Source organism: Colletotrichum godetiae (assembly GCF_030913485.1).
Source record: "Colletotrichum godetiae strain CBS 193.32 chromosome Unknown BDP55scaffold_61, whole genome shotgun sequence".
In the NCBI taxonomy this organism is placed as follows: Eukaryota; Fungi; Ascomycota; class Sordariomycetes; order Glomerellales; family Glomerellaceae; genus Colletotrichum; species Colletotrichum godetiae.
The window spans coordinates 22,485-45,786 of record NW_026851309.1 but is presented as its reverse complement, the minus strand read 5'-3'; the positions used below and the strand labels follow the sequence as shown (position 1 = coordinate 45,786).

General features: G+C 52.9%; 6 protein-coding genes across 6 annotated transcripts; 5 read left to right on the top strand and 1 right to left on the bottom strand.

Moving 5' to 3' along the window:
- Positions 1-4,049: 4,049 nt before the first annotated feature.
- BDP55DRAFT_563229 (uncharacterized protein) lies at positions 4,050-5,697 on the top strand (the record flags this gene model as incomplete). Its single annotated transcript, XM_060570215.1, has 2 exons — positions 4,050-5,464; positions 5,580-5,697. The coding sequence occupies 2 exons, from the start codon at positions 4,050-4,052 to the stop codon at positions 5,695-5,697; spliced, it is 1,533 nt and encodes a 510-aa protein (XP_060424119.1).
- A 905-nt stretch (positions 5,698-6,602) lies between these two features.
- BDP55DRAFT_733308 (PALB protein) lies at positions 6,603-9,266 on the bottom strand (the record flags this gene model as incomplete). Its single annotated transcript, XM_060580067.1, has 4 exons — positions 6,603-8,250; positions 8,325-8,638; positions 8,698-8,908; positions 8,959-9,266. The coding sequence occupies 4 exons, from the start codon at positions 9,264-9,266 to the stop codon at positions 6,603-6,605; spliced, it is 2,481 nt and encodes an 826-aa protein (XP_060424118.1).
- Positions 9,267-11,763: 2,497 nt separating this feature from the next.
- BDP55DRAFT_358079 (mitochondrial carrier domain-containing protein) lies at positions 11,764-13,431 on the top strand. The gene is made up of 4 exons (XM_060567022.1): positions 11,764-11,997; positions 12,127-12,683; positions 12,750-12,987; positions 13,043-13,431. Exons 1-4 carry the CDS (start codon positions 11,894-11,896, stop codon positions 13,161-13,163), a joined length of 1,020 nt encoding a protein of 339 aa, XP_060424117.1. The 5' UTR covers positions 11,764-11,893; the 3' UTR covers positions 13,164-13,431.
- A 407-nt stretch (positions 13,432-13,838) lies between these two features.
- BDP55DRAFT_679724 (ribosomal L29e protein family-domain-containing protein) lies at positions 13,839-14,804 on the top strand. The gene is made up of 4 exons (XM_060576076.1): positions 13,839-13,974; positions 14,047-14,098; positions 14,177-14,279; positions 14,361-14,804. The coding sequence occupies exons 1-4, from the start codon at positions 13,968-13,970 to the stop codon at positions 14,394-14,396; spliced, it is 198 nt and encodes a 65-aa protein (XP_060424116.1). The 5' UTR covers positions 13,839-13,967; the 3' UTR covers positions 14,397-14,804.
- A 2,069-nt stretch (positions 14,805-16,873) lies between these two features.
- BDP55DRAFT_563214 (SAM domain-containing protein) lies at positions 16,874-18,770 on the top strand (the record flags this gene model as incomplete). Its single annotated transcript, XM_060570212.1, has 2 exons — positions 16,874-17,381; positions 17,443-18,770. The coding sequence occupies 2 exons, from the start codon at positions 16,874-16,876 to the stop codon at positions 18,768-18,770; spliced, it is 1,836 nt and encodes a 611-aa protein (XP_060424115.1).
- A 1,376-nt stretch (positions 18,771-20,146) lies between these two features.
- On the top strand, positions 20,147-23,286 carry BDP55DRAFT_563242 (RNA polymerase III transcription factor tfiiic; the record flags this gene model as incomplete). Its single annotated transcript, XM_060570217.1, has 5 exons — positions 20,147-21,205; positions 21,269-22,097; positions 22,159-22,389; positions 22,453-22,797; positions 22,865-23,286. The coding sequence occupies 5 exons, from the start codon at positions 20,147-20,149 to the stop codon at positions 23,284-23,286; spliced, it is 2,886 nt and encodes a 961-aa protein (XP_060424114.1).
- Positions 23,287-23,302: the final 16 nt, after the last annotated feature.

Below are 23,302 nucleotides of genomic sequence, written 5' to 3'. Positions count from 1 at the left end.
GCTCTTTGCTGTCCTGTTGCACGATTGGACAGAAGGGAGGAGGGGATGGCGGGTACCGCCTAGATTGATGCAGCGAGTGGCAGGTCGTCCATGGAAGTTTGGGTGAGGGGTTAAAATGTTGGACTGGGAGAGGAGCACACTTCATCGAGTGTGGGGTAATAACGAACGATGCCATGAGGTGTCCGTCCGAATAGTTGCCCACCAGCCCGGCATCTTGGTCTGCACCTGCCAATCTGCAGTAAGGTAGGCACGAAAGACACTCAAAGAGGGAGAGGAAAAAACACGCATGCCTAGGGTTGCCAGACAGAGTTCGAACCAGCAGATAGATGCAGCGATTACGGTAAGGTGCGAGCGAGGCTAAGGCGCAGGGTGGCTCGGCGGATGATTTGGTGTTTTGGTCAATTGGAAGTGTTTGTTTACTTGGACACACACATACACACACACACACACACACCACGCATTCTTCATCCAAATCTTTTCATTTCCGTTCAAAGTTCTTCATCATATCAAGTAGAGGTTAAGTTTCCATAGTACTGTTACAAAGCAGTCTGGAAAGGCTCATTGACGGAAACATTGCCGGAGAACGGAATACCTATCGCAAAAGAGAAGAATCTGGAAAGCTGGGTGGTCGGGGGATCGTCAGGTGTGGTGACTCGTGAAGTGATTCTGAGTGGAAGTAGGTAGGGCTTCCAAGTTCCAGCTTGGGTCTGGCCCGCTGACGGCCAGTAAGTTGTCATGATCAGGGACATGGCCCCCATGTCTCGGATTGAGCCTCCACTTCCGTCCCGTTCGTCCATCCACTGCATTGGGTGCGGCTAATTGACACGCTTGAAAATGAAATACCTCCTGTTAGTGTACGGAGTACGAATACAAGTTGTCGCGGACTTGTGAGATACTATCGGTAGACCTCAAGGCTCAGTGATCAAAGTGCCTCTACTCCTTAGAGTACCTTACTCTATGCGAAAACTCCACTCCACGCACCATGAGGTGTAGAATGCTCTGGTGCTGAACCTAGTGAACCTAACGTACCTCCCGTGTACCTTGTGGTAACCCCGGTCATTGTCAGCCCTCATTTCCTCCACGATCCATCTTGTGCTCGCCCACCAGCCACCGGCTTTCTACACTAGTACACCTTACACAATGGTGCCGTTTCCTTCCTTCTCGCCCTTGCGCATGATGCTGTTTTCCAGTGGATCATGGACTTGAGGTGCCGTCTTTCCGCGACTGTGCATTGCTCAGAGCCAAGGATGAGAAAAACATGACAGAGGAATGACTGCCTGCGTGTCTTCCCAATTTCCCGAAGAAAAAACAAAATAGAATGAGGCTTCTCTCAACGTACAGTAGGAAGCACTTTCTTGCTGTGGGAAATTCCTTATCCGGTGTCATTACTAGACATGACTACCTAGAACATCGAATAGTGGCCCTCCCCTCCCCTACTCCAAGTTTTTCCCTTTGTGACAATACTGCCATCCGATCCCCCAGACTGTTCCATCCCATCTTGACCCCTATTCAACAAGAAGTACCTCTACTGCCCATCCTACTTATACTCCGTACACATATACTTTACAAGTCCACTCCCGATGGAGCTTCCCCAATCGCCGTCTAGGGTTCCCGCCGCGGTATTCTCATCCTTGGGCCCACAAGTACCATGAGTGCGCGAGTGTCCATCGATGCTGGGGAACAATCTGACAAGCGTAACATGGAAACCAGTTCTCTCGGCTGCCTGTCACGATGTCACTTGATCAGACCAAACTCTCTCTCTCTCTCTCTCTCTCTCTCTCTCTCTTTCCCCGCCTTCTATCTTGTCCCCGCGCTAGACACAAATAAAGCATTGCATGCCCGGCTTTGTCAGTTTGTGCGAAAACTGCTGCTCCAGGTTCTTGGTAACCTCTTAGCTCGGCGCTGAATCAACCCTGGGTTCATTCCTTGCCGAGATAAGCCCGTCTACCTAGGTAGCACATCAGAACCATGAAGAAAGCCGTCGGCGTCCAGTCAACGCTGAGACAATTCTCTGATTAAAACCTCGAGAAGATGCCCACGTCGAGGGCGCAGGAGTGAGACGGAAATATACCTGACTTGGCACATTGCTACCCCTGTTGAACAAGGCTCAGGAGTCAGTGTCCCTCCACTCAACATCGATGTAATACTCCTTGTTATACGGAGTAGAGGCACAGCAAATTGCTCTTGCACGTCCCATCGCATGAGGCATTCTTGCTCTTCAGCCTACCAATCTATAGCCCACCCAGTGAATGCTAATAGCAGCATTGCCCTGCTGGCTTAGCAGCGCGACCCTTCCAGCTTGGCCATCCATTTCTATGGCTGGTCTCTCAGAAGCGGCGCCTCGCCTTGTACCTACCAAACGTGGTTTCCCAAGCCTAAAAGTGAGGCGCAACGGGTAGGAATCCAGGGAGGGTTATGGAGTACCAATGACAGGATGGATTAGAAGGAGAAAGAGAGAAAGAAAGAGACAGAGATTGGGCAGGAGCGCCGAGGGGGGCAGAGAGGGCGGCTGAGAAAGGGGGAAAGATACGTAGACTTACATTTACTGCGTACTGCCACCGAGATATCTAGAGGTACTCTGTTCCTCACTACCTGTCTGTAGGTATCTGTACTTTGTGAAGCCAGGTAAGGTACCTCGACCTATGACCTTTACTTAGCCTCATATTCCAAGGTATCCTTTCCCTATTTCGTGCACATTACGGAGTACCATGAGATGCTAAGTATCCGTACACTATGGATACCTAGGTCGATACCTGCCTTACCCCGTCTCGCCATCTGAAGGTGTGCCGTGTGCCCCCAATCCCCTATGCGCGCTTCCGTCCATCCCATGTCCACTTTCTTGGTGACTCGGCTTCTTCATCTCGCTCGCCTCTACGTTCCCCTCCCCCCAAAATCCGCTTTTGCTCATCGCTAGGGTCACGCGGTCCCTTGAATCTATCTGTGGCACTGGGCGAATCTCTCATACGCTTCCAAGAAATTATGCGCTAACAGCAAAGGGCAGTAGCTTCCCTCCCGCTGAATACCTTGGAGAAGCAAGAACCGAATACCTACCTGCCGTAGTCCTTCTTGCAACATGAACAACTCGCTCCTGTTTGTATCTGAAGTACTGTTGTCGCTCCCTTCAATCTCTTTGATGCTTCATCTCTTACCTTGTTGTCTAAGATAGACGAGCCTGTCCGTCTGTACCTTACCTCGCCCAACAGCTCTCACCTAGGTACGGATTCCTGACCTTACCTCACCGATAGATACCCCGTCCGACGACGGACCTGGATATCGACCAACCCATCCGTCCTACCGCTTCCCCTACCGCTACCGCTGCCGCTGCCGCTGCCGCTCACTCGACTTCCATTCTTACTATTGCTTACCCTCGCTCGGCCTGGTGCATCCATCTGCATGGTTGTCGTCCCTGGGCGCCCTCTTTTATCCGTCAAAGAATCACGCACCCGACTTACTCCCGCGCTTGCTCCTCATTCTCCCCCACACCCCCTGCTCGAGGCCACACCGACCTCCGTCTTTGACATCCAAACGTCGCCGCATCCTATCCTCCAACTCCCGGCCGCCCTCCATCTTCCAGTCCGCTCTCCCTCCAAGTCCTCCAACCTACACCTGCATAGAGAGGTATTACCTTCTCGACTCCCTCATCGGCTGCTTTCTTTCGGAGTCCACGACGGCGGCGATAGCTGTCTCGGGGCCGACTTCTCGCGACGCGCATTTCCACCTCTATTACTTTCCGATCTCATCATCCTCGTAGCGACGCTGTCTTCGTCGCTCCCCTCGGCCCCAACAGCTACCGCCTTGCGCAAACAGGGACCATAGAAGCGCAATCTACCGAGACCTCGTGGCGCATCGCGACAATCATCTTTTTTCTTGCCGCTCTCGCCAAAGTCGACCCTTCTTCGCCGCTGCTGCCGTCAGTGTTACTGCAACCATTGCGGCCGTCTTTGTCGCAAGTCACCCGTCGTTGCTACGACCCGTACCCTTCAACTTGCCCCATGGCGGCTTGATATTGCTTGCGCTGTGAGCCACGACACTCTCCGGTAGCGACAACTATGACTGCGTCGGCTGTTCAAAGCCATCTGCACCACACAGCTGCGAGCGACTGTTACGACCCCGATGACGTCCTTCCTCACGATAGCCCACAAATGCAAGCTCACCGCCCCAGACTTCAGCCCTCACCCAGTCCTCCGCCTGCTCTCAGTCCTAGCCGAAAGTCGTTCCGCGGTCGTCACAAGGTCGAGCCCATCCAAGGCGATGCTGTGTTAGTGGCTCACCTCGGATCCGGCAGAGCGCCAGACGTCGCCCAGGCCGCTGCTCTTGAACCCCTGGCCTCTGACAACGGATCCGAATCTGAGTCGTCTTCTCCAACCTCTCCTGAGCGCGACATGAATAAATCGGCGGAACCTTTCGATCTCAAAATCCTCGCTGCCGGCGCCTTGGCTTTCACTTCACCTGGCGCTCCCGAATCCTCTGTCCCAGTCACCAATCCCGCTGTCGGGACACTCAAAATCGATCAATCACGCTCAGGAGAGAGGTCCCGGGCTCAACATGAGGCCTTGCCTTTGGGGGCCAGTAGTCGGGTGTTGCCAATTCGCGATGATCGGCCAAGTCTAGGCTTAGCTTCCCCGGCCGTCCTTTACTCTGCCGGGGACAAGTACACTTCTCATCGTTCCGCACCTAGTCTTTGCCAGGCCGAGGTCACGTCCCCGATGAGCCCTCCACAGTCTGCTCCCAGTGGTCTTCCTCCACTTCTGGACTCCCCAAAGTCTGATGGCAGCGGTCATGGTCCGTTACCATCTATCAGATCACAGCTTGGGGACTTGCAGCGCCTGGCAGATACTGCCAGAAGTCCTGAGCATGATATGGGTTCTGCGCGACACGCTGCTTCATATCCCAGGTCGTCACCTACCAATATGCCCAGACTGCCCTCACTAGCCGGACTCCCAGCCGGACTGCCAATGGGCCATGCATCACCTCCGATCTCACCCAATGAAGGCTTTCGTAGAGAGCACCCGTCGCCCGCGCACCCCATGGCCGTTGTCAGTCCTTACTACTACCCGTCTTCATCGACCGGTGGCCATCACCGACAGAGTACCGACTATAGTAGCAGTACGGCAGAAACCCCAAGCACTGATCAGACCGCGTCAACGCCCGCCACCTCCGTGGCAGATCGCATGAGTATCGATGGTCTTACAAATCCTCAGGCAGGTTATATCTGCAACTTCTCGGGTTGCACTGCGGCACCATTCCAGACACAGTACTTACTCAACTCGCACGCGAACGTACACTCATCTGCTCGACCACACTACTGCTCCGTCAAAGGCTGCCCTCGTAGTGAAGGTGGCAAGGGATTCAAGAGAAAAAATGAGATGATCAGGCACGGGCTTGTGCATGAATCTCCGGGATATGTATGCCCTTTTTGTCCTGATCGAGAGCACAAGTATCCTCGGCCAGATAATCTTCAGAGGTAAGATAATCCCCCACGACTGTCACACATCCTAACCAACACAACCTCCTCACAAACTCGGCGCAGCTGTCAGGCAATCAGTTTCTTCCGGGGATCCAACTAATCGATTATGCAGACATGTTCGGGTACATCATGTGGACAAAGATAAGGACGACCCTGCTTTGCGAGATGTGCTGGCACAGAGACCAGATGGGCCAAATCGTGGCCGAAGGCGCAGAGGAGGGCCTGTCTAACCAGCTGAGCGATAGGGCTAGCTACTTTTCATGTAGATACTTTTTTTCTTCTTTTTCTGTTTCCTGGCCTGTTCGGCATCGACCACTTCTTGTCGATATGCTGGTACAAGCACAAGGGACGAGGTTTTTTGTACATAGTCGAAGGATATTCGGAGTGATTCTTCGAATATCACTGTCGTTCTCGATTCTTTTTCTTTCCCGCTTTCCTTTGTTCCGAGAGGGGGAGGCGAGCGAAGGTTGGGAAGGTGGTTGACATCAGCCTTTCTTTGGTTTTGGCTTTTCTTGGGAGGATGCGGCTGTCTTGGGCTGGTACTTGTTTTGGAGCTTGTTTGAAATGGCACGGCACGAGTTCATGACGGGGGATTGTTTCTGCCTTTTTGCAAGGTTTCTGGCGTTGCGGTGGATCATATACCACATTGACGAGTCGTTCGCGTCACGTCACGTTTTGTCCCTTTTTCTTGCGGTATTCTCTTCCTCTTTTTCTCTTCTCTCTTTCATGATGGGTGATGACCGGCTAGAAGAAGGCAAAGTCTCAAACTGTCTTTGACAAGAGCCGACGTAGGGGTCGCCTTCTGTTCAAGCGGTAATTCACGGAAATATCCCTTTTTTTTTTCTCATTCTGGGTACTTGGGCATCTACTTGGCAAGTGGCTTTTGCCCTTCAATTTTGTCTGCTTTTATACTCATCGCCTCGAGAGAGATGGGTAAAGGGAGAATTGGAGGCGGGGGAGAATTGGAGGCGGGGGAGAATTGGAGGCGGGGGAGAAGAGGGAGGAAGGGGCATTGCCGATCCGTAGTAAATTCTATGAGCAAGGCTTAGGTACCTATCGGGCCATTCCAACTATGCCTTCCACCTGTGGCGACGAGCCGAAGCCTTCGTCTAGTTTCCAACCCGTGCCATGACCACTATGAATCGGTCATCTGCCAGTCGCCAACATGAACCGGGTTGTCGCTCAAAACCTCCACCTCGATGCTCTGACGACCCTGCTGACTGCCGAGCCGTTCCACAATGAGCCATAGTTTGTCTTGTCGGAGACGATCAGGCTCAAGGTCGAACTCAGGTGTCCGGATAGCCATGGTCAGTTCCCGGAATTCGCCGCCGCCGGACATGGCGAGTACCGATTCCTGCGGTCCTCGACCGTAGACGAGGGAGACGCGGACGGCCGTCGTAGCAATGGATTGGCTACTTCGTCCAGTCTGCAGCGGGCACCGTGCCACGACCTGGGCCCGGGACAACCGCGATACCGTGACTAAGGCTCGTCTGTTCTCCTCTCCTTCGTTAAAGATGAAGGCTGGCGCCAAAGTTCGTAAAAGACCGGCCCTGTCGCTCAAAACGGGCTTGATTTGGCATTCCACCTGAGACCCTACGCGCATGCCAAAGTCGGCGAGCTGCCCCGGCTCCCACGTTGAGCAGACAATAGTATATGTACCAGGCTCCACTAGAGGGACTTGGACAAGAGCGTTGCCTCTACGGTAGTCGCCAGAGCTGGCCACAACATCCTTGACGCCAATCGATGTGACTCTTTTCCCGTGTGCCCACACCAGATCGACGTGAATGGCTACCTCTCGGTCTCCAGATGAGAGGAGTATGGAGAGGGGCGTGGCACGGGGAATAGAGATGCTGAACTGCGGATTTTGCGAGTAGGTGATGGACGACGCATTACCTCCAGCAGTTCTCCTAGTCCAAGCACTCGAAAGCTCTTGGTAGTGGCTCATGGCTTCCTCGGCCGGCTTGACCTCGAGAGGTGCTTTCGAGAAGAGAGTAAACGTACACGAATATTGGTCCAGCGGGAGGTCTTGGTGGGCCATGACAATGGTGTAGGGCGTTCCACTGCGAAGTTTGAACTTGGCCAGCGTTTGTGGCGAGTCGACATACGGGCCTTGGTAGACGAAGCCTTCCCTGACCTGGACCTTTTTGCCTTCGCTCTCGAAGATGAATATGCTTGTGAAGCCAAGTTGTCTCGAGACCGCTGATAAGGAGGCTGACTTATTCCGCGCAATCTCCAGTTCCTCGTCCGCAAAGTGTCGACTCAGCAGAATCCACACGGTCTGTCCCGTATGTGACAGGACTGAATATTGCGGATTGTGGGCAAGAGAGGACGTCATGTTTATGGTAGGCACGCGCCACGTGAAGTGGTGGTCCTGCCTATGTGTAAACAGATCCGGATTCCAGTTGAGATACATGGACTCAAAGTTCTGCGCAACGTCTTCCACTGATATCCAGAAGGACCCGACGGGCCTGGTATGCTCGGAGGACCTTGGCTCGATCGAAACCAGTGTGTCTGACAGCGATACGGCGGCCGTTTGCTCGACTATTCCAGATGAACCGACGCCTTTCCAGACGAGACCATCACACCATGGGTTCTTGACAAGTAAACGACGGGCGCCAGGCGAGCTGTCGATCTCAAGCACGGCATAGTCGTGCTCGCCGACAAGACCCAAGGCGTCTTCTTCCGACTGAGTCAAACGACCGGTTCCTAGAGTCATGATCAAATTCCCGGCATGGTATGCTTCCTTGATCAAGTCCCATTCGCCCTCAAGGTCTACGTCTTCGCTACGTCTTGGCATTAGTTCTCGCAGTTGGTCGTCTTCCCCTGAGCCAGGTTTCACATGCAAGTTTCCACATACCTCTGCAAGAACAGCTGTTCGGGAATCCAACCGGTGATTACCCATAAATCGGTGCCCGAATTGCTGCCGGGAAAATCATACCCTCCGCGTACCTTCAAATAAGCCTTCTCCAACAAAGCTGGCCACAGAAGATTGGGATTCTTGCGATCAACAACGAACAAGGTGCGATTGTTCCGCGAGACAGGCAACCGATCATCCACGACGACTTGTCTGAAGCAGCCGTTAAAGTGCATGCGAAATATGTACTTGCCACTCTTGGAGATCATGGGTCGCCCCTTTCGGTGGTTGTAGGGATACATGATAGAGCTGAGGATCTGACGAGGCTGGTAAGCGGGCGTGATCAACGGTATTGTGCGTATCACTCTTGACTGACCGATTGTCTGCCACCTTGGAGAATCTTCATGGCGGCGCATAGACTGGCCACAACTGAGCAATCAGTCGTGACATCCTGTACGAGATCACAGTCGCTTTCTGAATGCATGAAGTCCTCGTCTATGGTATCTTCTCTCGCTTGGTCCACGGGGCGTTGCCAGGCTTCGAGAATGGACTCCTGTCTGGCCGACATTGTGTATCCTGCAGGGTCTCTGGTTCATGTATAAGTTGACTGGTCGGTGTGGCGGTTATGCGAACGTACGAGAAAACATTTTGGCCCTGAGATAGGGAGAAGTTGTCATCATTAGGCTCAGCCTGCCAGGGCGGGAAAATGTTGCCATGTAGTCGAGATGAGCGCAGAAGAATGGTCCTCTCGTTAGAGGGTACATGGCGCACATGGCAGCTAGGATTGAACGCAGAGGTGATGGTCGCAGCTGTCGTCTGAGTCAGAGACGAAGATGCGGTCTTGGGCGACGACTTGAGCTTTTCGGCGAGAGAAATGAGACCTGCGCACTTTTTCCTGAAACGAGAGCGGTCGGCTGGTGAGGTAGCTTCGTGTGCTGCCTTCATGTATAAGTCGGCCGCGGCAATGGCATGATTCAAAGCTTCACGCCCCGTCGATCTAGCCACAAGGGCCTCTTCTCTCTAGATACCGAGGCAACACTGGTCAGCTGAAGCAAGTCTCTGAGGTGCGTCGCGCCGTAACCTGGGAACTCACTCACGATGGCTTTGGCTTCCATACTTCCCGCTAATGAGCAGCTTACTGGAACTGCATCCAGCCGTCAATGTCAAGACAAGGCGATAATGCCGATTGCGCAGCAGCAATCGAACAAGGAAAACCGAATTCCTACACAAGCGGCTAGAACAAGGACTTATTCAAGTCGCATGTCGAGGTCACGAGTAAGGTAAGGCAATCGATGCGTCGAGACCCGACACGGCGGGAAACAAGTCGAGATTCGAAGAAGTGAGTGCAGCGAGAGCGGGTTGGGTAGAAGGGCTGGCCTTTGTATGTCTCTGGCTGACTACTGTTTTATTACAGTTTCTACCAACTTCCTCGTGACCTTGGGCCTGAATCTGATTATGATTTTAGATCCAACGCGATGTCGTCGTTATCAACGGCGAGAGCATTTATGAGTGGAAATGGGCGCGGGGAAGGCGTCGCAGTCTTAGCGTGAAATGCATTCGTCGTGGGGTGAGACGACAGAGAGCGGGCACCAGATTGAGGCTGTGCAAAGCAAAACCCAAAAACGGTCCAGAGTCGGGTGGCCAAGGGCCGGCCAGGTAAATATGTTGAAACGAGGCCTAATTGCTCTCAATACCAAGACCGGAACGAGCCAGATAGCTAGTTTTAGGAGACGTGATCGGACTGCAGTAGCGTAGGAGAGATCCGTTCAGTTCACTCACCAAACCAGCTCGAGTCGGGTTAAGCAAGCCAGGCGCCAGAGCGAGCGAAGCAAACGCTGGGAAAAGAATCAGAAGCGTCTACTGTTATGTGCCCCACCCACTGGCCAACACCGACCTAAGCTTGCCAAATGGGTGCGACGGAAACGTTAGAAACGTTGAAGGGCAATGCGAACTTCAAAGAGCCTAAGGACTCTTCGTACGATTACCTACCTACCTTATGTTACCTTGGTTTACCAGAATGCGGATTGACGGGCAAGATGTGGCCTGCTTGATATCGTAGGAAAGAAGGCGGGTTCGAGGTAAGGTATCTTAACAGGCGCTAGAGGGGTGGAATGAACAATGAACGGGAAGGTAGCTTCCATTCACCTGTTGCAGTTGGACGAGGACAGTAGGAGGGATGGGCTAAGTAATACAATACCTACCTTCCAATTTTATAGAGAAACCTGTGCATCTGTACAAATAGGCTCTTGGCTTTCTTTGCCCGAACATACGGAGTAGACTACTAATACCTTATGATTAGAGCTTACCTTACCTCACCCTAGGTATCTTAGGTAAGATACGGGGCGCCCTCCTCTTCCTCTTTCTCTTCCTGCCTTAATACCTACTCACGCTACTGTGGATGCCGCTCGGAAACTGACGAGGACTTACACGAGTATCCGCACATGAAGCACAAACCACGGTGGACATCAATTTGGAGATTACGATAGGGCGCTATTCCGCCAGATTTCGAATTGCCTTTCTCATTCCAACTCTTGGTGGATTAATCTAAGTTAAGTTCTACTGAGAGAGGATGGGCCTCTTCCGCAATATGATAAACACCATGGGCCAAACTAGGTGCCGTTTGTGGTGTATGCCAGTGGACAGCGCTCCTTACCTGGATGTGTTGACCAAATGAAACACTTGAAGCCAGACTGACACTGTCACCTCGGCCCTGGGCCATCACCAACCTGTCTCTCTTATCACCCACGGGCCCGGGCCAGGACCGCTAAGTCTGTCCCCCTCGCTGCTCCGCTCTCGCATGCCCAAGTCTGGCTAATCAAATGTCTCTGGCGCCGATTATTCAGAGCCAGCCACATATTTGTACGAATGCTGCCTACCTTATTAGTACGGAGCCGTTATCCTGCTTCGCATCCATGATACTCCCCAAGCATTTTCGAACACATGATGCGCCAGTACCGGCTCGTGCCAGAAAAGAAAACCTTCTAAAGGGTAACTAACACCTTACCGTACCTAGCGCGCTGGTCAGTCGCTGCGATGCATTACCTAAGCATCTGTTGTGCCGAAACCCCACCAGGGTGACCTCACCGGTTAACCGAGCATATGGCGGCCCAGGCCTCTAGCGTCATCTCCAAGGGCCGAGGTCGTCGACTCAAGTGTCACTCCCGGCACCCGCGCAGGCGCAGTGGCCGGTACGTCAGTCCCCATGGGCGGCCTTCTCAGTTTGGACCCTTCGTCCCGACCAACGCACAGTAAACCATATATGTCTTCGCCGTCAGTAACATCTTCGCCCACCTCTCGCTCGCGCTCGCGCATTCTTCTAGTAGTTGCTGGTTATTGCTGCTCGTTCGTTGCCGCCTCCCTACCCTGACCACTTCCCGTCCCGCCCTTTGCCTCGGATCTTGATCGGTGCAGAACCCCAACGCCGACGACAACGCCGATACCGTCACCGTTACCGACATTGTGGGCGACAGTTCCCTACTCGTGACCCGATTATTCAACCAAACGCCTCGAAGAGAACTCTGATCTGTGTGCCAGCTCATTGCTTTCTTCAATCTAAACACGGCAACAATACAATGGCTGCCCAGTCGAAATCGGCCTCCATCTCCCCCTGGGGCAAGGCAGTTGCTGGCGCTTCCGGTGCCGTGCTTGCCAATGCTTTAGTCTACCCGCTTGACATGTGAGAGAAACGATGCTGCCGCGATACCAACACGCCCACAAACTTGTCTTCCCCATTGCCTCGAAATCCATTCTTTCCTGTCGTGTTCTTCCATGGTATTCGAGTTTGGCTAACCTCTCCTTGATCAAGCGTCAAGACGCGCCTCCAGGTCCAAGTCAAGTCGCAACCCGGCGCAGTAGCGACTGACCCCTCCGATCCCGTCGAACCCCATTATTCGTCTACCTGGGATGCTCTGAGCAAGATTGTTGCTGAGGATGGTGCCAAGGGTCTTTATGCCGGTATGAGTGGCTCTCTTCTCGGCGTCGCGTCTACCAACTTTGCATACTTCTACTGGTACTCCGTTGTGCGCGCCCTCTATCTTCGTTCTGCCAAGACTTCGGCACCACCTTCGACACTCATCGAGCTGAGTCTCGGCGCAATCGCTGGCGCTGTAGCCCAGCTCTGTACAATTCCCGTCGCCGTCATCACGACGAGGCAACAAACCCAGCGCAAGACCGAGAGGAAAGGCTTTGTCGACACTGCGCGGGAAGTCATCAATGGAGAGGATGGGCCATTTGGGCTCTGGAGGGGTCTCAAGGCTAGCTTGGTGCTCGTTGTGAATCCTGCAATCACTTACGGAGCTTACGAGAGGCTAAAGGAAGTCATCTTTCCTGGCAAGAATAACCTCAAGCCCTGGGAAGCATTCCGTACGTTGTTGAACCCTCCCTGTCTCTACAATCCTCACTGGCCGGCTCTGACTGAATTTCATTTAGTTCTCGGTGCTATCTCCAAGTCACTTGCAACGATTGCCACACAACCCCTGATTGTAGCAAAGGTAGGTTTGCAGTCGAGACCACCGCCTGAAAGGAAGGGCAAGCCTTTCGGCAGCTTCATCGAAGTCATGAACTTCATTTTGGAGCGAGAGGGCGTTTCTGGTCTATTCAAGGGCATGGGACCACAGATTCTTAAGGGTCTTCTTGTCCAGGGCATCCTCATGATGACAAAGGAACGGTAAGCACGGTACCATGCAGCCTGAAATATCGTAAGAGTGCTAATCCAGGAATAGCATGGAGTTATTGTTTGTCCTCTTCTTCCGCTACCTCAGGACGCTGAGGTCGAAGCGGCTGCAGGCCTTTGCACGGAGCCCCGATGTTATTCGTAGCGCGTCTGCCATCAAACCTCTTTGAGAGAAGAGCGGCAAAATGCGTACATTTGGCTAAACAACGTCGTGAAGAAGCCAAGGGCGGTGAACCTTTCGACATCGTGTATAGCGAAGTGAGATAATCTCTGATAGGGAGTAGACAGAGTCGTGGGCAAAGATGTGGACTTATCTGTATCGTAACAAGCGTAGAACACGAGAGCACTGCATGGGCACTACATGAGGTTGGCGCAAGAGAGATGGCAATCGACAATCTGAGAGAGCTAGGATAGAGTAAACTATACTTCAGTTCATCATATTTGATCTTACAAGGATGTCTTGGAAATACATACCTCTGTGTCACGAAAGTCTTGGGAATTATCGTATTGTGCGAATCAGAAACAATTCGCAATACCTACCTATGCTTGACTTTCCATGATGGCAACCCGAAAGAGAAATGTAACATTCCAACCGATGGAAGGTAAGTAGCTGTCTGGGTTAGGTGAGCCCTTCTTGCAGTCTTGTCAGTGTGCCAGTCAAGACACGCCGCCATTCATGCAGTGATAGGTAATCCGAGGTAAAGTATGGATTTAAGAGCTCGGCACACTGTGCTCCAATCACTGTGTCTACCTACCTTACCTCAGGTAAGGCAGTGGCGCGATTCGGTTCAGCCACACCGTGGCTCAGCAAGTCCATTAGGGCACAGAATTTCGACCCACAACACCGCAGAGCCTAGCATGCACCAAACCACCCCACGGCCAGCCTCGATATCTCAATACTCGAAATTTCCCTGACCGCATCACGAACTCCAGGTTTTAGTATTCAACGTCAGGGGCACCTTCCGACCGCAGCAATGGCCAGTATGTCATGACAACCCGATTCTACGAGCCTCGTCGCTCGCTCCGGATGAGCTCAGCTAATTTTGAGGGCAGAGTCAAAGAACTCCTCGCAGCACAACCAGTCGCGCAAGGCGCACCGCAACGGGTACGATTCAGATATTTACATGCCCATGAATCCTCGAGATGTGCTTTTGCTGACGGATTTTTCCTTTCTCTCATGTAGTATCAAGAAGCCCAAGACGTCGAGATACCCCTCCCTTAAGGGTACCGACCCCAAGTTCCGCCGTAACCATCGTCACGCTCTGCACGGCACCATGAAGGCCCTGGTACGAACCCTCCGAAGAACACCACCCGCGAAATCCCACTACGCCGATTACATTCACAACAGTTGCTGACAAATCTTACAGAAGGAGCTGAAGGAGGGCAAGCGCGAGACGGCATAAACGAGAAATTGGACGCATGGTTATTGGTCTCTTATACAGCACGGCTGCGATGCATTGGGGCACTAGGGAATCAAATGGAACTGGCAATTAGGTTGAAAGAGCCAGCAAACGAATCAACCACGGTTTAACCCTCTCGGAATCACTGCCAAGCCACGAAAGTCGGGCACATGTCGCTTTGAGGTCCACACGAAGACGCCCGACAAGAGAAAAAGACGACCCTGCCAGGGTCTTGGCAACGGGATGATGGATGCAGCGAGGCTCTACTCTGCGTCCATCAGCCATGTCCCACTGGGTGAACTCTGATGTGCGATATCAGGCTAGTTGGAGGATCTTTACAAGGTAGATGAAAATACTGCGCCAGCCTCCTACAGTTGCCCAACGTCGAGTTTGGCCACTGATTAACGGATAACACCAGACCTCCACAGTCCCATGGCGGTTCTATGTGCCTGTGTATGGTATCGAGTGCGATACTACGGTCGTAGGCCCCCACAAACCCGTCTTGCTGCGGTACGATAGTCTCCCAGCAAACTTCGGAAAGGCCCAGTCCATCAAGTCGTGACATTGAAATGCGGTGACATTGCACCATGTTTGTCACCTTGACTGCGGTACTTCTGCTAGCACCAAGCTTGTGGGCCGGAAATGCTCAACATGGATGAGTTGCCTCCGTTGTCAAGTTGCAGCTCAGTAAGTGAGTATTCGCAATACCATTTAACGGGTCACCGGTAAAGGAAGAGCGGCGTTTGTCGCCAAGGGCATTGTCGCGTACTGACAACCTCAAAATGAACCTCAAAGACTCAATGCTAGTTGGCGTCTACCCTCCGACCAGTGAGGCGTTCCACGAACTCCATTGAATGAGGCCCCTATATATAGAAACAGTGACATTTACTTGATGGGTCGGCATCTTTGTTAGGCCGTTCCCTCTTGTCTTTTTTTGCATCAAGACCCAGGCAAGTGAATGGGGTTGGGGAGTGTGAGAGAGAGGGCGGGGGCCCGGAGCGAGACGCGTAGCTCTCTGAAAGGATCTGAGGTTGAAGTTGGGAATACCCGCTATTTATGCCTTCATGTCCGAGAGACGTAGAACTAATGGGGTCAACAAGCCGCAACTAGCAATTGCCTGGCTGATGGGTATTAGGTATGCCTTCATCGAGAACCAGTGGTAAGAGCTTAGCAAAGACGTGTGTTGCCTACACTTCGTAATGGACCGGAGCTTCCCATGCCTCTTATACTTGCGTGTTGACCTTTGTCGGACTCAGGTAGGTACCTCCTACCTGGGATACCTCCTAGATATGAGGCACCTAAGGTACCTAAGGTACCTTGAGGAAGGTACTGACTTTACAGAGTACAGGTGTGAGGCACTTTACCTGAGGTGCCACGGAGTACATAGTAAGGTTAGGGAGGACAAACTACGGCAAACTAGTGACTAAGCAGCGACCACGCCACGTTGCTGAACCCTTCTTTCCCTCCTCTCCCGCTCGCCAGCCGCAGTGCAGTAGTACATGAATGAGTACGTCTCCTGCAAATTCGAGAAGCGAGTTCCGTTCCCCTTTTGTTCCTACCACCCCCTACATCTGGGTAATACTTTCAGACGACGCCAGCCTTGAATATCGTATTACCTGCCTGGAAGCAGCATTTGTTGAATAATTTCTGCCCGCTTGCCAGAAGTGCATCACCTCCGTCACTCCGCCTTCACCCCCAATCTCTTCCGCCTCCGCTGTTGTCGCTGTCCACGTTCCTCGCTGCGGTAGTACACACAAAAAGCAGAACAAAGCACGCCGCCATTCGCCTCAACTCCATACCAGCAACTCCGGCTTGCGCCACCGGCCACTGTCTCTTTCGACCCTTCTCTCTACTCGTTCGACCAGAACCCGAAATCCTGGCCCGGTAACCAGACCCTGTCATCCATTCGGAGAGACATGTGTTAAGCAGCAGGTCCTCATTAGACTTAATCCCCGACTCCTTTGAGGTCAGCAGGTTTCTGCAGGAGCTTTGGGCAGCGAATACGTACCCTACGATTCATTACCTTACTTGCGCCGTCTGAGCTCTGCCGCAGCCAAAGACACGAAAAAAGAACAGGCCGTTCAGGGCTTTTGTCTTCACTTGAACAAACCAAGTCAATAGGACCCTTTGGACTGCTTGACAAGCGACTGTGATCGCCAACTTGGATTTGCACCGACAGCTTCTGTCCATCCCTCCCACTCTCGACTCAAGTCACAGATTCAGAGAGGTTAGGCTTGTTTGCCTGCTGATTCGATTGACGTTACCGTCAGTCGAAATCTCGAAACAGCGCTGGTCCCTCCTTGCCCGGGCCGACCCCCCTTCCATCACTACACAAAGACACGACACCCTTCACTGGTCGCCGGCATCGTTTCATCTGCCACCTGCCAGTTTTCTACCGTCTTCACGACATCAACTTCGCCGCCGTTACCAGCGCGATTCCTGCCTCGCTATAATTGCGCTGTCTGTCGACAATGCTCAATATGTCTGGCAGTCACATTGCGGGAAACCGCAATAGCACCCCGGAGGCCAACACGAACCCGTCTCTTCGCCCCCCCTCCTCGAGAGTTATGGGAGCCAACAGCCACCTTCGGGCTTCTGCCGACATGGCTGCGCTCTCCAACGCATCTCCCTCAAGCCGGATCCGTCCGTCATCCGACTTCTACGGCTCTCAGCAGGGCCAAGGCCATAGTAACCCCGATACCGATCCCCAAGACAAGATCGCGCAACAATGGATTGCCGATATCGATCAGTATGAGACGACTTTAGAAGAAATGGCCGCTGCCACTCTCGACCAGGACTTCAAGGATGAACTGAGTGCCATTGAGCAGTGGTTCAGGGTCCTCAGCGAGGCCGAGCGCACTGCTGCTCTGTACGCCTTGCTGCAGCAGACCACCCAGGTTCAGATTCGATTCTTCATTCAGGTTCTACAGCAAATGGGCAAGAGCCACCCCATGTCGGGCGTCTTGTCCCCAGCCAACTTTGACAAAGGTGAGCCTCGTGACACACTTCTTGCCATCCTGCTGGCTGTCAGCTAACGCGTCTATCCCAGACCCAATGTCAAACCGCCTGAGCGACGCCATGAACAAGCTGAATGTCGATTCATCCAGGAACTCGCTCGCCCGCCCCTCGAGCACTGCGGCCGGCAAACGGCAATCGGGACTCGACCCCTCCACCATCAATGCAATGTTTCCTGACGCCGCCGCAGCCATTGCGACGGAGAAGGCCAAGTTCACCCAGCAGACTGGCAACCCTCCCTCGTCCAACCGCAACAGCGCTGTAGGTGACTCTCGTCAGTCCATGGCTGCCCCGACAATCGCGGGCCCTGCCGACAACCACGACTCCAATGGCCAAAACCAGTGGACTGGAGGCGATCAGGGATCCAAAGCCCCTGGTGGTCAACCCCCAATGGGCCAGTTTGTCCAGCCGCCCCCTTCGAGTGGTTTAAGATCTCCTCGCCCGCCCCAGATCTCGGGCAACCAAAACATTCAAAACACCACTTTGACGACCAATGACAAGCCGGCAGACCTTCCTCTCTTGTCCCCGTACAACCCGAGCGGAGGCAACTGGGCGTCGATGGTCAATACTCCGCTCGTTGCGAATTTCAACGCCAATACCAGCGGCACGCAGGCTGACATGGTTGCAAATGCCACCGCGATGAAACTAGCAGCTTTGTCGACAGTCAACAACCGCTTCGCTCTCGATGATGTTCGCAAATATCGCCGTGCCCGATCCAACGATGCCCCAGGCGCTCCAGGCCAGCAGAGTCTGCCTCAGACTGGGCATATGCCCAACACCAACGTGGTCATGATCAACGAGCATGGCCAGGTGCTTAGTCGCGAGCAGATGATTGCTTTGCAGGCACAAAACATGGGCTTCGGCCAACATCGATCTCGACCCAGCTCGCCAGGCATTGCCATGCAGCCTGGTGGCTTCGGTCCCATGGCTTTCGCTTCTCCGCAAAACAACGGTTTCCTCAGCGCCTATGATGGCGCCTCTCCTCTTCTCAACAATGGCATTCCTTCAGTCAATGTGGGCCAGTTAGGTGTAGGGAACCACGAAGGATACCTTTCAGACCACTCCGACATGGTCCGTGGCCGATCTCCCCGGGGCCGCAGAGGTAGCTCAAAGCCGCCTGAAGACCCGACAGACCCAACCCTTCTCCAGGATATCCCTAGCTGGCTGAGAAGCCTGCGGTTGCACAAGTACACTGAAAATCTCAAAGACATGAAGTGGCATGAGTTGATCGAGCTCGACGACAAGGCTTTGGAGGATCGTGGAGTTAACGCCCTCGGAGCTAGGCGGAAGATGCTCAAGGTCTTTGAGCAAGTGAAGGGTAAGCACTATGTTGAGCCAGCCGTTCTGAGGCAACAGTGCTGACACTACGTGAACAGAGGCCAAAAATGATGGCAAGATTGCTTGAAAAGGGATATGACGGTTGACGCAAGGAAGATGTGTGCGGTTGTTGCTCATTTACCACACCACGGACACACAGACACACATTTACGCACTCACGCGCCCACAGGCCTCGATGTGTTGTTGGATAGACAACAAGCATAGTAAGGGGGTGTAAGCATGAAAGATCGCGGATGTGTATTCAGGTAGTAACCCGGGGGGTAGGTAAACTTTTACCAAGGGTTGGTTTTCGCTCACTCTGTGCTTCTGTACATATATAAGAAGGTAACACTACGTGTCCGGCTGCGCACAAGGAAGCGCCTTAACTTTCACAAGACGTTGCTGGTAATTTGAGAAGGAGTGATGATGTCTTAGGCGGCTGCCCGCGTCGAGTGTGCTGGCGTAAATTCTCTGTTCTAGAATGTCATCATCGTACCCCTGGATCTGTTCACCAGCATTTGTGACCAATATTTGAGACCATTCTGTGTGAAAGAAGCCAAAGTTCAAGTATTCCTAATACCTGGAATAATCAAACAACAAACACGTGCCGATATGTAATTGAGGGTGCACCTGGTTTCGTTGGTACCATTGCTTGCCATCATTGCTACTCGCCGGAGAAAACAAGCTGTTGGCGAGGACACGTCAAAATTACCTGACAGACAAAACTTGAGTGGGGTAATCCAAAAGGTGAGGTAGACGGGTATTAGGTGCACGTACCGTTCGTTGTCTTTCTTTCAGCCTATTTGAGGTGCTTGATCAGCTTCGTATTTGGCAGCTACGACGACCTCTTCATTTATTTTTCCAAGGTTCATTGGGCATTTCCGGTCTCGGACACATTATCCTGCCCAAATTCCCGAGGCGCAGCTGCCCTCATTGTCAATGGCAGGTTGGCGGCGTTTCCACTAGAGTTATTTAGCCTGTACTTTACCATCTACAGACTACACCACTTCACAGTCAATCCATCAATTCTAGCACGCGCGACAACCCGATTCGCAGGGAGCACCGGACCTTTGCTGACAACCCAAGGCAGCTTGGTTTTTTGTTTTTTTCTTGCGAATTCATCCGACCACATCTTCTATCGGCGGAAAAAAAGAGAGAGATCCCAAGGCAGGGCGTTCCTAGACTCATTCTGCCGGGACAGCTGATCTTCAGCATCATTCTCTCTTGCAATCCTTACCTCTTTCAGCAGACCAGTTAGTTCGCACAGCGTCAGCATCTCGGCCCATTCAACTTATCAACACCGGGCTGCTTCGTCCAGCCTGGCCACCATGGATCCGACATGGAAAGAAGCCGAGGCTGGAGACGATGCCCACGTTGATGACGAAGAGGAGGATTTCGTTTCGGATGCCGATTCAGATGAAATGGAGCTCCGAGGCGATATCGCCAAGTGGGAACAGTCTGTACGAGAATTTCTCTCTTCACGTCAAACTGCTGGGGGCAACGTTGGCACCGGCATTGATGGCGATGACGGAGAATTGAGGAAGGCTCAACCGACATCGAGGAGCAAGCATGCTTCGCGCTCCATCCGAGGTCCCCGAAAGGCTGCTGAGCCCAGAGGCGACATCAAGCTTCGTCTTGCGGGAGTGAATCAGGCGTTTATCAGTGGAAACTATGCCCTGGCTCGGGATCTTGTATTCGAGATCATCAGAATCAACGCCGAAACTCATCAGGCATGGACGGTTCTAGCATCCATCTTCCGAGAAGAAGGCGCCAACGACCAGGCGCTGATGGCCATGGTTATTGCTGCTCATCTAAGGCCCAAAGACTTCCCAGTATGGATGGACTGTGCTTCCTTTGCCATGAGTCTTGCCGAAGAGGGCCAAGACGGCGCTCTCAAGACTGCTCTCATGTGCTATTCGTCTGCAATCAAGGCTCAACCAACAGACCTCGAAGCGAGACTAGGTAGAGCCGAAGCAAGCCACCGCCAGGGCTTCTTCTCCCAGGCTATAACTGAGTTCACCTACGTCCTTGAGCGCCGACCGCTGGACATAGATGTCGTTCGGCGATTGGCCGAAGCTTGCAGCGACTCTGAGAGCATAGAAGATATCCAGAAGGCTGTCTCAGCCTACAAGACGTACTTCGCACACGCACGAGGTACTGAGCAGGAAGGAGGGGGAGAGCTATCATGGCACGATATCGGAATTTACGTGGAGCTCTTCGCCTGCGCCGGAGACTTCGCAACCGCCATTGCAGATCTGAAGTCGCTTTCACGCTGGCTACTCGGACGACCGAACGATCAAACGTGGGATGCTTGTTTCGACGATAGGGAGTGGGATCGTGACCATTCTCGCCGTGTTCAACTCCCCTCTTTCGACCCTTCTGCCTACAACATGTATGCCTATGGTCTGGGGCTGCCTCTGGAATTCAGGGCCCGTCTTGCTCTCTATCGGCTGAAGATCCGCGACGAGGAGGAATCGAATGTATGTTCACTATGGTCTTCTGGTGACTTAAGATGTCTCAAGCAATCACTGATACTCTGCTAGCTACATCTACAGTGGTTAGATCCGAATGAATCTGCAACGGCTACAGCGATTGAGGACTTTCCCTACCTCGTTCGAGACATTGCAGATGAACTCTGCGCTGTCCAACGCTACCAGGAGGCGCTGGATTACTACGAACTGCTGCGAAATTCCATATACGGGCAAGACGCTACCTTACTGCTTCAACTCGGCCGCTGCTACCTAAGGAAATCCGACAACGCTGCAGCAGAGGACTGCCTTCTCAAGGCTATCCAAGTCGACGAGACCAGCATCGACGCTCGTATTGAACTAGCTGCGATGTACGAAAAAGAAAAGGAGGAGGAGGAAGCTTACATTCTCGTAACTGAAGCCATTGCCCTTCAGGGCATCAATGACGAAGGGGGGATGACTGGTGACAGCCGTGGATATATGGGTGGCATTGGAAATCACCGTTTATCAGCCTCAGGTTTGGCTGATGGCACCAAATCCCGGCGCAGACGAGAATACAAGCGTCAGCCTGCGAACACCGGAATTGTTCGCCCTAGATATCGCCCGAAGAGGCTTGTAGCTCCCGATCAACGGATGCAAGAGGAACGGGCCCGGGCCGATGAGCTCACTAGGCGGTACGAAGTCGTGCGTAGCCTGAAGAAGGAGATACAAGCAGGCGACCACTCCCTAATACCAACATGGATGGCCGCTGCCGGCGATCTTGTGGGCGAGTTCAGATCCTTCAGGAAGTTCTATCCTTGGGACAAGTACCTCAAGTTTCTTGGGGCTGCCAATGATGTTGTGTTTAGCGCTTCATCCCGAACTCAGCCTGGCCTTTCTGAACTGGCAGAAAGATTGTCAAAGAGTATGCAACTGATCGCCTCCCGCTCATTTTATACCTATGCACTCATGCTAAGTTTCTACAGATATGGCACCATCTCTCACAGATGAGAGGAGAACAAACGTGATGTACGAGGACGACGGCTATAGGGGCATCCCTTTCGGCGAATGGCTCGAACTTTTCCTTGACTACGCCATCAGTCTTGCCCTCGACAACCGTGCCGAGGAGGCCTACCAAGTCTGCGAAGCAGCTCGAGATTCCATTGTGTTCGTCAACTCCAAGGACTACATGTTCTTGATCCATGTCGCATGGGCGGGTACGCCAGATCTCCTCCAGTGCTGTTCGAGATGCATGATTGACTGATGGAATGATAAACAAGCATGCGCCATATATCTTTCTGACGAGGAGATGTGTGTAGCTGTCGCTAGATTCTTTATGAAGGTACGGCAGCTGGACTCGGATTCATACCGCATGTTCGCCGCGTTATGCAGACTATGCCAGTCTCCAGCGTCATGGTACAATTCAGGGCCTGCGCAGAAATACATATTGCGCCAGATCAAGATCATTGACGCTTCTCACCTTGGGACGGCACAGACGGACAGGGGCTATGATGTCGCAGTCGGTGATCGTACTAGCACTGCCGAGGCCAAACAGCTCGATACCTGTTTGCTGATGCTTTACGGGCATATTCTCTTCACTTCGACCAGCTACACTTTTGCACTGAGTGAGTCCAACCAACAACGGACTTTTTTCCAAAGGGACCTGGGCTGACATGTGTGCCCTTGCGTTAGATTACTTCCTCAGAGCACGAACTCTTGACCCCTTGAATCCCATGATCAGTCTTAGTGTCGGACTAGGATACATCCATCACGCTCTCAAGCGGCAGGCTGATAATCGTCAGTATCTTATCATGCAAGGGTTCGCCTGCGTGTTTGAATTCTGCCACTCTAAGCTTTCTGGAACGCTGGACGAAAGGAGGGAGGCATTTTTCGGCGTGGCGAGAACTTTCCACATGCTCGGTCTGCATCACCTGGCTCTAGAGTGGTATCGAAAAGTCAACGGCGCGGATGCTTCAGATAGCGCTGAGCCATGGGGAAATGCGAGCAGCCGGGATGTGATACTCAATGCGGCGTACAACGAGTATGCGCTCTTGATTAGCAGTGGCAGTGTCGACGAGCTGGAGCAGTCTGTTCTGCCTCGGCTTGTTCTTTAGGTCTATAGGATGAAGA